At 44.8% G+C, this 13,168-nt stretch overlaps 2 protein-coding genes across 3 annotated transcripts in view; one reads left to right on the top strand and one right to left on the bottom strand.

Annotated features, from left to right (window-relative positions):
- Positions 1–10,138, top strand: part of TADA2A (transcriptional adaptor 2A) — a 34,682-nt gene extending 24,544 nt beyond the window's left edge. Inside the window, exons 14-16 of one of the 2 annotated variants that reach the window (XM_032969057.2) lie at positions 4,454–4,527; positions 6,636–6,714; positions 9,159–10,138. In XM_032969057.2, the coding sequence (XP_032824948.1) occupies positions 4,454–4,527; positions 6,636–6,714; positions 9,159–9,166 (161 nt within the window). In that variant the 3' untranslated portion in view covers positions 9,167–10,138. Of the gene's footprint in view, positions 1–4,453; positions 4,528–6,635; positions 6,817–9,158 lie in introns of both variants that reach the window. The other variant, XM_032969056.2, reaches the window with a different exon arrangement.
- Positions 10,139–12,580: 2,442 nt separating this feature from the next.
- The window catches only part of LOC116950899 (annexin-B12-like), a 39,505-nt gene continuing 38,917 nt past the window's right edge, over positions 12,581–13,168 (bottom strand). Inside the window, exon 13 of the mRNA XM_032969055.2 lies at positions 12,581–13,062. Within this exon, the coding sequence (XP_032824946.1) occupies positions 12,937–13,062 (126 nt within the window). The 3' untranslated portion in view covers positions 12,581–12,936. The remainder of the gene's footprint in view (positions 13,063–13,168) is intronic.

The following is a 13,168-nucleotide window of genomic DNA, read 5'->3' on the forward strand; positions in this document are numbered from 1 at the left end:
GATCACGAAGGAATAGAAGTTTTTTTAAAGGAGACAGTTTTGTGAGGATGTCTTTGTCCTGCAGCTTTGTAATTGGAGGAATGTTGACGTGGTACCCATCTTGGCCTTGCGACAGGAAAATGTGTTATTGTAGGGCATCGTATGCTCTGTTGGTGTCAGGAAATTGTGCGATGGTGTTTTCTTGATATGGAAGAACAATGTCTCTCACAATGTCCCTCACCCACGGTAAGAAAGCAAGTTCAACAATATTTGGGGCATTGAACCTCCCTGCTTGCTCCCCGTTTTAGTGGAAAGTAAAGGTGCGGTATGGCAAAATATAAATGGGTGATGTTCCGACGAATGTAACAAAACGATAGAAATGCAATGGGCTGTAGCTAAGAAAGTCCAACGTATTTAGCAGTATAACATATTAATCAGCATCGCAGTACTACGTATCAGGAAAAAGCGTGACGTGAGCAATCAGCAATATAAATGCATTGAAGAAATAAGCTGAAATAAGTCTACATTATAGAGCAGCCATACGCACAGGTAAGTTGAGAAGCAGGCTACAGTCTAGATTATAGACTGCCAGTACGCCGACTTAATGACATAAGCATTGCTACAGTCGACATAAAAATCTGGCAATACGGTCAGCAGCTGACAAAGCAGGATACAGTCAACACGAAAAGCTGGCAATACACTGAGTGAGGTAAAGAAGCAGGCAACAGATGATAGACTGGTATACACTCATAATGGCCAAAAACAAAATTAGCAGTGTAGGTAATAAAGTGCCAGTGCACTGACATTAATTTATCAGCAGGCAGCAGGTCACAGCACAGACTGGCAGTACACCGTCTCAGCGTCCTAAAACAGCTAAAAAAGGAAATATTTAGCAACCTAATAATGAAAATTTAGTTTTGTGCACACAAACATTATTATTGTAGTATCTCCCAACTTATTTTTTTCATAATAGTAAACAATGAACCTGAGTTCTTATCTGCACACACACATTATTATTCTAATATCTGCCAACTTATTTTTTTCATAATAGTAACAATGAACCTGAGTTCTTAACGAAAGATTAAATAAAATTGTACTTTACATTGCCGTGGTGAGGCCTAGTCCCATAGCAGAGCCCGCAGCCTCGCCTAGATTGCCCAGCCGGAGCAGGTGACACATTGCCAGGCTGGGGGCTTGGCCGCTACCCCCACCATCCCCCAGCCCGAGCTACAATAATACCATTTAAGCGCTAGAATATTAGACTCCTTCCACATAATGAGGCAGAGATGACTAGACACGAGGTTGCCAAAATAATTGAGAATAGCAAAGTTCCAAAAGTAAATATTAGCTCCAACGAAGCAAAAGCCTTAAGAGAGCTCCGTGTAAATAAAGATATCCAAATTCTAGAAGCTGATAAAGGCCGCACTACTGTAGTGATGTCACGAGCCGATTATGATAATAAAATTAGAAATTTACTAGAGGAAAGTACCTACATTAAAATTAAACGAGATCCAACTAATACTTTAGAACGTAAGACTACTGCAATAATTGCAAATTCATTAGTCCCTAAGAATGAGCAACACCAAATTAAGCCAAGGGCCTCAAAACCACCTAGACTGTATGGGCTACCAAAGATTAATAAAATCGGCATCCCATTACGACCTATAGTCAGTACAATTGGCTCTGCCACTTATAAATTAGCAAAATATATAACTAAACAAATACAGCCCTACATCGGTAGGACATCTTCATTCATAAGAAATTCAGAACATGTTATGAATGTGATTAAAGATATTAAACTTAATCCTAATCTGGTAAGTTTTGATGTGATTTCTCTATTCACTAAGGTTCCAGTGAACGAATCGCTTAAATTACTTGATACACTTGTAAAGAATACAGGTTTACCAAAATATATTCTGAAACTTGCTGACCATTGTTTAAATAACACTTCTTATGGAGAGGGGATTTCTTTAAACAAAAGGAAGGAGCAGCAATGGGCTCTCCTTTATCTCCTGCTATAGCAAATCTGTACATGGAAAACTTTGAAATAAGCACTTGCCTCGAGCACATTAAAACCATCTTTTTGGTTTAGATATGTGGATGACACTTTGGTTGTCTGGCCACATGGTAAAGATACACTTAATGATTTTCTAAATCATCTCAATACACAAAACCCAGCCATCCAGTTCACCATTGAAATGGAGGTGCTTGGACATGCCCTAAACGGTAAAATAACACACTGCGTTTACAGAAAGCAAACGCACACTGATGCCTATCTGAATGCAGATTCGCATCATCATCCAGCTCAGAAATCCTCTCTTATCAAGATGCTCATACATCGGGCTAAAACAGTGTCAGATGGTGAAAGTCTAGTGAGAGAGATTAAACACGTTAAAGACGCACTACGACAGAATGGCTACAATAATACTCAAATTGACAGCACTGAATGCCAAATCACGATCGCAAAGCAACACTGCTGAAAGCGATCAGATTGTTAAAACAATTAAAATTCCATATATCTCAGGAGTAACTGACAAATTAGCCTGTGTTTTACAAAAGCAAAACATTACAGTAAGATTTGGTACAGCACACAAAATTCAAAAACTAGTATCTTGCACTAAAGACGAATTACCTAAATTATCAACAGAAGGTGTATATCGGATTAATTGTTTATGTGGCAGATGCTATATTGGACAGATGGGACGTAACATCAGCATAAGACTAAAAGAACGCCAAAGAAATATTAAATTATCTCAAACACAACTGTCGGCAGTGGCAGAACATGCTTGTCAACAAGGACACTCAATTGATTTTGATAACGTTAAAGTGTTGTGTAAAACTAATTATTACTGGCAAAGACTAATTAGAGAATCCATTGAAATTGAGAGAAACAGAAATAACTTTAATCGTTCTGATAGCTATAGGCTTAGTGCGGCTTGGAAGTGTATTATTAAATAATACATATTACAATTCGTTATGGGGAAACACATACTAATTAACGGATTACTAATGTAGCATATAATCACAATAACACACATTACAACTAATTACTAATCTACAACTCATTACTAATCATAACCATTTACTGATCACCAATCGATTATATAATTACTGCATCTGAAATGAGTTAAATGATGACGTCACCCAGCTGCTCTATTTAAGACCGTGAGCAAGTGAGGGCTTTACCATTCTGGCGAATTGCCCGATGATGCTGGAAGTAATTACCAGCGAAACGTCGTACTCAAACTGTTAATGTTGTAGATTCACTCTTCAACACAGCGGTGGGCTAAAGTAGTGAACTAATTGTCCTTTGTCAACGTGACACTTTTTTTGCTGATTGGCCATGTCGGGTGGTGGATGGTTACGACACATTTATAAATGATGCGATCTAACCCAAAAACCTTTATCATGAATACAATAATACTATTTAAGCGCCAGAATATTAGTATCTACCGACTCTATAGTAGTAAGTGCACACATTGGGGTGGGGGGGGGAGAGAAGAGGACATGACATTTTGAATTTACCTCAGCATTGCGTGTATTTTTTTCCATTTTGAACGCGAATGAGAAATCCCCCCCACCCTCCGCCGATGACGCGCGTGCATTGCCAGGGGCAACCCCCGTGCAGCTTGAGCGGGGAAATAAATAAATAAAGTGGAATCACACAAAAACGCTATTTTTACTACTTTACAGTTTACGGATGGGAAAACAGCATAGGGCTTGCCCACCGCGGGGCTTAGGATGTGCTGCCTGGCAAAAAAAAGTATACGTAAACCCCACGGTTCGAGAGCCAAATCCCTCGCAAGCGTGCGCGGACGGACAGACAGACGGACAGACAGACGGACAGGCAGACGGACAGACAAAAAAATACTTTTATAGGTTAGAAGATACTGTATACATATGCCCTGCTGTATACATGTGTATGCCATCTTGCCGATTGGCTGAAACGAGGTCACAACTTTTTTTTCAGCCAATCACATCGCAGCGGTGCACCTCACGTTGGTAGTGGTTGTCCCGGGTAATGGCAGCCTAGTGGGGGCGCTAGCTCAGTGATGTGTGAGGGTCTCAATCACACGACAGTGATGGGAGGAGATGGGACAAGACATCGCCGAGGGATTAAAGAAAACGCGAGACAGCCATTGGAGGCAGCATCCAGAGGGCAGAGGCCGAGGGGAAGACCGGGGACCAGGAGGTGGGGGATGTTCGCAGGAAGGACCTGTGTTGAATGTTCAACAGTTGTGGAATCTGGGAAAAGGAAGGAGGTGATGGCGACTGTGGTGGCATCAGGCATTGAGCATGAAGACCATTTTTACGATGGATTGAAAACTGGTGTGATTGTTAAAAGTAAGGTGCGACTTGCCTGGTCCTCTTACGTGATGCATGTCTTCTCAAGGCACGGTTCTTTCTGGAATTATGCAGAGTTAAGAGGCTCTGCCGCTGTACTAACAAGACAATGCTGCTGTGTGTGGTGTAGGCCGAAGAAATGCACCGCCTTTGGATCTCACCGGACTGCCTGGCACTGAGAGGCTTAATGAGCAGGAGAAGGAGGTATAATCGATTTGTTTTATTTTGACCCTTCAGTAGCAGGACGTGTAACCACTGGTGTCTGCATGAGAACGTATCGATTGTCACTGCCACGAGTCACTTAGCAAAGTGTCTATCGAGGCCACCAGGAGCAGATCCCACAGCTGTTGCATAGCCGACATGCAGCAGCGGGGTCTCACTGCCTCTCATTCGTGTCTCCCCCTTGATTTTTGACCTCTCTCTCCATGTCAGGGCTTTCTCAGTTGCCTGGCTCCCTGCATGCTCCGCACAAACCCAAGCCATTGCACCCTCCTCTTCGTCCGTCTCTTCTTGCTGAATAGAACCACAGTGGAGATCTCCACAGCCTGTAAAGAACACGATCGTTCCTCCCCACACTGTGTTCCCCAGCTCACGAGCAGTAGCAGGAGCAGCAGCAGTAGCAGCAGTAGCAGCAGCAGCAGCCGAATCACAGCATACTTCCTGGCGGCGTTCCATGCATACATTCAATCATTCACCCCTTAGAGCCTGGATCTGCTCTTCCTCATCCAGTCTGCTCAGCACCATCATTCTCACTGAGCGAATCCTCTAGCGCCACCACACTTCCCTTTCATCTCCAACCTCATGGATTATATTAAAATAGCCTCTGTCAAGTTTAACTGGAACTGTTGAAATACAATTTGGGCTTGTGTAGCATCTGAGCATGGAACATGTGCATCATGGAGGTGAAGTCGAGTGTGTTAGATGTCACTTGAGAAATGGGGACAGTCACTTAAGAGATGGGATTAATCATTTAAAAGATGGGGTTAGGCAGTTACTTGAGATATGGTATTAGCCACTTGTGAAGTTAGTCACCTGAGTGATGGGAATAGTCACTTGAGAGATGGGTGCAGCGATCCTCGGCAGAGAAGGTCTTGATTCTGGAGATAAACGGGTAGGGAATCGGCAGCACGGGCTACTGGAGGAGGCAGTTCCAGTCAATGATTAGGAGCTGGAAATATTTGTTCAAATTCAAGTGAAAACCCAACTAATTTCACACTAAATTTTGATTTAAAGCTTTCGTGACTGCAGTAATTCATATTCTCAGCTCTTTCGGTAAAGTCACGTTGAAGGGAAACAATAAAATAATATAATACATATAAAACAATAAAAATTCTCACGACGTTTCGACCATAACACAAACGGTCGTCATCAGGCGCGTCGGTTCGCATTAATTAATTTATTTTTAAACGGTGTATTTATTTATATATTTATGCTATGTATATTTATGTTATATATAAATACACCGTTTAACAATAAATTAATGCAAACCGACACACCTGATGACGACCGTTTGTGTCATGGTCGAAACGTCGTGAGAATTTTTATTGTTTTATATATATTTTATTATTTTGTTTCCCTTCAACGTGACTTTACCGAAAGAGCTAAGAATATGAATATAATTTGACACTGTTCTTGTGAAGTCATTTGTGGCTGGCGCTGAGACTGTCAGCTCACGACACCAGAGATTGCGGCCACTTTTGAATTTCACGGTTTCCATGGATTCTGCTTTACATCGTTTGTTTCTTTGCTTTTGCGCTAACTTCATGTGCTCTGCTGTTTTATCCTGGGTCTTAGCTAAGTTATAACATAACTCCGGACACTGCCACCCGGTAACATGGGTTTTAATCACTGATGACTGGGGGTGCTGCCACAGCGGTGTAATGGTTAGCGCACCAGACTTGCGAACCAGAGGTCACTGTTTCCATCTCCTGGCAGGGCAGTTGAAACATTGGGGCCAAGTTTCTGTAATCCTCCCCACCTCTGTCCACCCAGCGGCATAATGGGTACACCAGTCGAACGGCAGGTTGTGTGTGGTGGAGTGAAGTGTGGGTATTCCCACTTGCAAGACATCTGGCCAGCCTTGAAAAGTAGGCCAAATACCTTAATGTAATGACCGCAGGATGGGGAATTGTCTCTGTGCCTCGAGAACTGTTGGTGATGTATCTAACTGTGCGTTGGTGAATTTTGTTTTGAGGGGAATTTCGGTGAGTGTCTCTAGCAGCAGCAGGACCACACAGCGGAGCCCCTTTGCCGCACGTGCGAGCGTCGCACTCAGCTCCCGCGTTACTGTGTGCCGTGCGCATACCCCACAGCTGTGCCAGGCTGTGCGCCTCGTCCCAGAGGCGTACTTGGAATATCGCGGAGCTCTGGCAGCCGAAAGCCGCAAGCTGGGTGGGTTGCGTCTTGCCCAAGCCCGGGCTCTCATAAAGATTGATGTCAACAAAACTCGGAAGCTGTACGACTTCCTTCTGCGAGAGGGTTACATATCCAAAGGTTAAGTAATGGTGTGCCCATCAGCCTGTTGCATGAACCATTTCTTCTGTTTACACGTCACTGATTTCCCTTCTAGAAATACAGACATGTAGGTGATGTGAACATCCACATGCATAATCTGCACAATATGGAAGCTGAGTGGATATATGCCTTACAAGTGTTTGATGCTGAGATGTGTTTTTTTTACTGAGCCCCTTGCTGCTAAGAGATGCTTCTGTTGCTGCATGTCGCTGGCATCGCAGTAGCAACTGCCGGGCGCTAGTGGCACACGCCTGTAATCCAATTATGTGGAGGCAGCGGCGGCGAGTGAATCACACATGTTGTGAAAGTCCCTGCCCATAGGCGCCAAGGTGCAATTATAAGTATGTTGAACTTCTTTTGCACTGTATGAAAACAACTGTGCCAATTGGCGGTGCGGTGGAAGGACAAGAAACGAAACACAAAGCAGTTTTAAAGAAATTAGTTTTCAATCTAGAATTTAGAGTGCATAGCTCCAGTGGCTTCCTAATACCCTGGCTTGCCAGGAGAATGCAGTAAAAATGTGGACTTCACTTGTTCTGTCTTTTCGGGATTGAGTGTTTCCCCCTTGCACAGGTGGGTTTTTTCTCCGAGTGTTCTGGTTTCCTCCCACATATAACCACTAACTAATTGGCCGATAATACCTTAATATATAGTGGTCCGCAGAGCTTGGGGAATTGTGGCTGTTTTCCCACTTGTCTGTGTGGTTCCTCTAACCTTTAAGTCATTCTATAAGTGATCAGATATTGTGCAGCCCGTTCATAGTTCGAATTATTAAGTGCCTCGAAAATACATGTATCTTGGTTTCAATGTAAAATGGGCAAAATATATTATATTCTTAGCTCTTTCGGTAAAGTCACGTTGAAGGGAAACAATAAAATAATAAAATATATATAAAACAATAAAAATGCTCACGACGTTTCGACCATAACACAAACCTGATGACGACCTTTTTTGTTCTGGTCGAAATGTGAGAATTTTTATTGTATTATATATATTTTATTATTTTATTGTTTTCCTTCAACGTGACTTTACCGAAAGAGCTAAGAATATGAATTACTGCAGTCACGAAAGCTTTAAATCAAAATGGGCGAAATAATCAAATTCAAGAATGCTCCCAAGACTAAGATGAGTGTGAGCTCCTGTTGTCATTTAGGTGCTTGGGAAGAATAGAATCCGATAGGTTTTCGGTTCTCACCACTTCACCTTCGGTGGCCACGTGGGTGGATGATGATCCCGATGAGTGAGCAGTCTTTTTTTGTTGTAGGTGTCGGTCTTGTCTTGCACCGTTTGAGTTGGCCTCATTCGTGCAATACTGCATGCATTTCCTTGTGTAATTTCACATTCTGCTCACTTTCTCAAGGTTGGCACGGCTCCCATTCAGTGATGGTTCAAAATAATGGGGCTCTTCATATTAGTGCGGCAGTAGCTGTTTAATATTGACAGTGCCGTGTGTTCATAGAGACTGGTTGAATCAGTTTAACATGTAGGCTTTCACGACCAATATCATCCATAATAGGTTTTTTGGATTAGATCGTGTAAATTTACGTGATCTAACCTGAAAAAAATATCTTATGGTTGAATCAGCTTGGATATGGCTACATGCCGGTATACCACCTGGGCAAGGGGGTGTTTTGTCTGAAGGCGTGGGCGGGTTGTCTATTGTGAGGACATATGCAGTGGCCCGATGAGGCAGCTTTGAAATTACTACAAAAATTATTAATCTTTTTATTTTACCAGGTAAGGCCCACTGAGCTATACAGCTCTTTTTCAGAAGTGACCTGGCCACAAATGGTAGCTCAACTAAGTGGCTTATGTGGAAATTTCTAGCAGGCAAATACTCCAAACGCATGTTTCTAAATGTGGAGGGGAAAACCGGAGGACCCAGAAAAAAATCCACACCACCATGGGGTTAACATGCAAACCCCAAATATACAGGTGTCGGGGTCGAGATCAAACCCATCACCTGTATACCTGGCGAGGTAGTTAACATCTCACCACTGTGCTGCCCAACCTGGACCTTGAGTGCATGCATGAGTCTCATCAGTAAAGAGCCACCTATCTCTCGCAGGTGTCAGTGGTACAGCTCTCACTGGGAACAGCATGGCCTGCATGGAATGTGACCATCGCATCCCACAAGCTTCTTCAAGACAAGATTGGTCTTCCTCGTCAATATTACTGTTATCTGTAAATGTCTCAGCAGGCCAGAACAAAATGTAAAAAGAAAGGCCCAGTCGAACAATTTAATGGACTTCGAAATAAAACGTTGTGTAAATGTTGACACCCCAATCATTATCGCCCCCTACCGAATTGTGTGGATGCAGTTGTGTGACCCTGCAGGGCCAATCATGCGAGCCGGCCCTGCGCATTTTGTTTTGGCTCCGTGTGAGCATCGTGGAGGACGCGAGACACGGAGGACGCGAGAAAGACACCAAGGGTGTGAGGGAGACTCCAAGGACAAGAGAGACACACCGATGATGTGAGGGAGACACCAAGGACGTCAGCCCATTGCTGTGGTTTGTTTATATTCACGTGGAGAAATTGTGGAGACGTTGCTTTCTCCAGGAAATTCCTGGTATTGACTTAGACCTGTTCAGCATTCAGTCGCTTAAGCTTTCCACCCTTGCATTTAGTAAATTACTAAACTGGTACAGCTATGTGAACTCAACCTCATGTGCAGCTCGAGCGAGTCATTTGTGCTTGGCTCCATGAACATGCATTGGGCCTCTCGGTTTGCCTGGCTGCAGCCAGTCCAAGCTATTTTATCTTTTACCAGCTTAGGCCCAACTAAGCTATATAGCTCTTTTTCAGAAGCGACCTGGGCACAAATGATAGCTGAACGAAGTGGCTTGTGGAAATTTATATTAGCCAAATACTCTAAACGCATGTTTCTAAATGTGGAGGGAAAAATCGGACCTGGAGAAAAATTCACGCAGCCACGGGGAAAACATGCAAACTCCAAATATACAGGTGTCGGGATAGTTCCCACCTCTTGTATAACAGGCGAGGTAGTTAACATTTCACCACCGTGTATACTGCGTTTGGATTGAACTCACCTGGTACTTTTGCTCTGCTTGCGCATTTATACACAACTATCAAACCCGTCTCTTCCATGTTGATGGAAAGTGGGGCAACTAAATGTGAGAAATTGATCTTACATCTGCATCCACGCCAAGTCATGGGCAAGAGACATGGCACTTGTGGTCTTGTTACTGTAATTTACTGTGATGCGAAATGATAATTGGAACCCCGATGGAGGGAATGCCATCCAGTTTATTGTGATAAATAAAAGCGTAATATGCCACCTGTAAAGTGTGAACTTTATACACGCACATTTACTGGAAAACTCGTTTTACAAGTAAAACAGCAATTACTTCACCATTAGCATCTTGCACGTTCTTCAAAGGCATACATCTCTTTCAATGCACATGTTTCTTAGGTGATCCGTATTTCCTTTCACCTTAGAAACATTTGCCCACTTGCATCGCATTGTCACCAATCTGGAACCACTATTGCAATGCTCTGTTACTTGGGGTTCTGGTCTTGGGACTATAGCTGGTCCAGAACGCGACCTCCGGGATGCTCATGCGAGCCGTATCCCTTGAACAATCCTATAAACAAAAGCTATTCGGATTACATTTCGGGTCCAATTTTAAGTATTGCTGCTAACATACAAGGGTTTAAATTGCCGCGCAGCACTCTATATTCAACAGCTGATACACCCCTACACACGTTCATGATTTCTTGGATACGCCAATTTACATGTGCTCCATGTGCCAAGAACTGGACTGCACCTGGAGTGACTGAACCTTTGCATGTGCTACGCCAATACTCTGGACCGCCCTGTTACTCATGGTTAGACATGACCTCACTCGCCCTGTTGAGGTCTTCTCTAAAAGACTCCACCTGTTTCACCTGGCCTACACTTCCCATGTCTGACCAGTGGACTCTGGATCTTGTATTTATATTTCTTAACTTCTTGCATGGCGCACTGTGATCCCTGGATGAATTGTGCCTAATGTGTAGTGACATCGGATGTCACTGTATGATGCCGGCCTGAGAGCCGTGGCATGCGATGCACTGTCATCGCGTACACCCCGTAGGCGGGTGTAGTACCAGCCCTAGCGGGGCTTGGGGAGCACTGGGTGTAGTGTGGGCTCCCACAAAGGGGAGTGGGAGTGTCAGCCCAGGGGCAGGGTTGCCCTGGGCCATGGCACTCTGGTTGAGCCTGTCGACACGTGATCTGGAGTGTCCACAGAGAGGGCCCCAGGTGGGGGGGGGGGGTTAGGGGGTGATCACGTGTCCGGGGAGAGCTCTTGAGGGAGCTAGAACGCTCGAGAAAGTGGGCGGGGCCAAGGGCGGAGCGGCCCCGACCGAGAGGGATATAAGGTGGGTCCCTGGGAGGGACCGGGGTTCTTCGTTCTACAAGCTGGAAGCTCTACGAGGCATCAACACGTGGTCGTGGACCCAAGTGAGGGCTGCCCTTGGTAGCTGTAACTCCTACGTATAGAGTAGTTAGCTGGGTGGCCACCACCCCAGGCTGTATCTGGTGAAGGGGCAGTTACCCTTTTGTGTTAACGAGTTGATACAATAAAAGTGTTGCCTCTAAAGAACGTCTGCGGCTCAGTTGAACTCACTACAAATGTATATTGTCCTCCACCAGTGAGCAGTTGAGATTTGAAGCACAGGTAATTAACTTGCACACCAATTGTGCCACATGTGCAGTGACATGGAATGGGTTACTATGGAGCATAGCACTGGTTGCTGGCAGAGTTCTGCAGTTGCAGCAGCCCTGTCAGCAGGTCACGTGATAAGCAGAGGGATGTAAGGCAAAGGTGATAGAGAGGGGACTTGAGGTAAGCCCGGGAACCCACTCGTGGGTTCTAGAAGGGGTGTGGCCTGGGGCGGAGCAAGGGTACGCGAGGATAAAAGGGGACCCCAAGCGAAGGCTCAGGGCTGTTGCTTGGAGTGGAATCCCGACGGGCTGCTGGGGTCAACAAAACTCCACCTTCTTGGAATTGTCAGTCTGGCAGTCTGATAGCTCTCCTGACTGAAAGTGTAGTTACGCTTTCTATCCTGTGAAGGATATAATAGTGCCTCCGACTCCTAGTGTCTCCATGTACAAAAGCATCAGTACTTGGGAGACAATGTCAGGCAAGATGCCAAAATGAATGTGCTAACAAAAGTAACATCTGACTAAAATTAGGGATCTTTCATTTTAAGTATTACTTTTTTTATGTAGGGACCGGTGGTGCAGTGATTGGCGCATTGAGCTATGAACCCACGACTCAAGTTAAGATTCCAGTTCATGACCAACATCGGTGACGAATAGCTGAACCGGTTCTGGGCCTCCCCTAGGTTAAGCCTTAAATGAGTGCCTGGTGTGGTGGGTAACCATCAGCACTGGGAAGACCAAGGTGACCAGGCAATGTTTTGGGGCCACTACCCCTCTGGAGTGTCATGCCCGTCTTCATAGGTGCCTTCCTGACAGCACTTGCCAACAGTGAAGGCTATTCAGGGATCTTTGTCTTTTTTGTGAAAGTGTGCATGTCTATGTACTTCACGTATACTTGTGCCACTGTTCGTCTGTCTCGTTTGCTCAGCTTGCACCATCCTCTGCAAGAGTAGTGTACGTAATAGCACTGCGCCAAGTTGCACAGCGCTTCATTTTGGCCAATTGCTTTTGATAAGTAGGGAGCCACTGGTGCAATCCAGTCACTACCCTATTGATTGTGCTGAAATTGCATTGTGTGTAGAACGATTTTATTTCCAAAAAATGGACAACTTGTGAATTTAAAAGACACCCCATCCCATTACATGAAACAGAATTCCGAAGTTCACATGCGAAGAGAGCGTGGGACACACCCCAAGCTGTTATCAGGGGCACTCGGTGCATGGGTGGTTGGCAACACTGGCATTGGGTAAGATACAAAAACAAGAGTTTAACACAACCGTGCCAATACAAATCTAACCTGGGCAAGCAAAGAAGCAAGAGGGGGTTTAGATAAAGACATCCACATAGGAGAGGGCTTGGTGGCTACTGTTGCATGCTGAAACTACTACGCCGCCACCACCCTACAGCGTGGTACACTCGGGCACTGCTCAGTTCTGCCCAACGATCGCCTGCAGCATGCGCTTGTAGTCTCCGCTGGTGTCACCCTCGATCATCTTGTACAGGGTCTTGTTGTACTTCTCCAGGAAGGCATGCTTCACGTTCACCAGGTCGATCTGAAACGGCAGTGAATGAGCAACGTGAGGCGGCGAGGATTGCCAGATGCCTGGGCTAAATTGCGTTGATAAAGATATCGCGAAATGCATGCAGCCACTGCAGTGA

Source organism: Petromyzon marinus, chromosome 41 (assembly GCF_048934315.1).
Source record: "Petromyzon marinus isolate PM22_M1 ecotype Great Lakes invasive population chromosome 41, UKy_Petmar_22M1.pri1.0, whole genome shotgun sequence".
Lineage (NCBI taxonomy): Eukaryota > Metazoa > Chordata > Hyperoartia > Petromyzontiformes > Petromyzontidae > Petromyzon > Petromyzon marinus.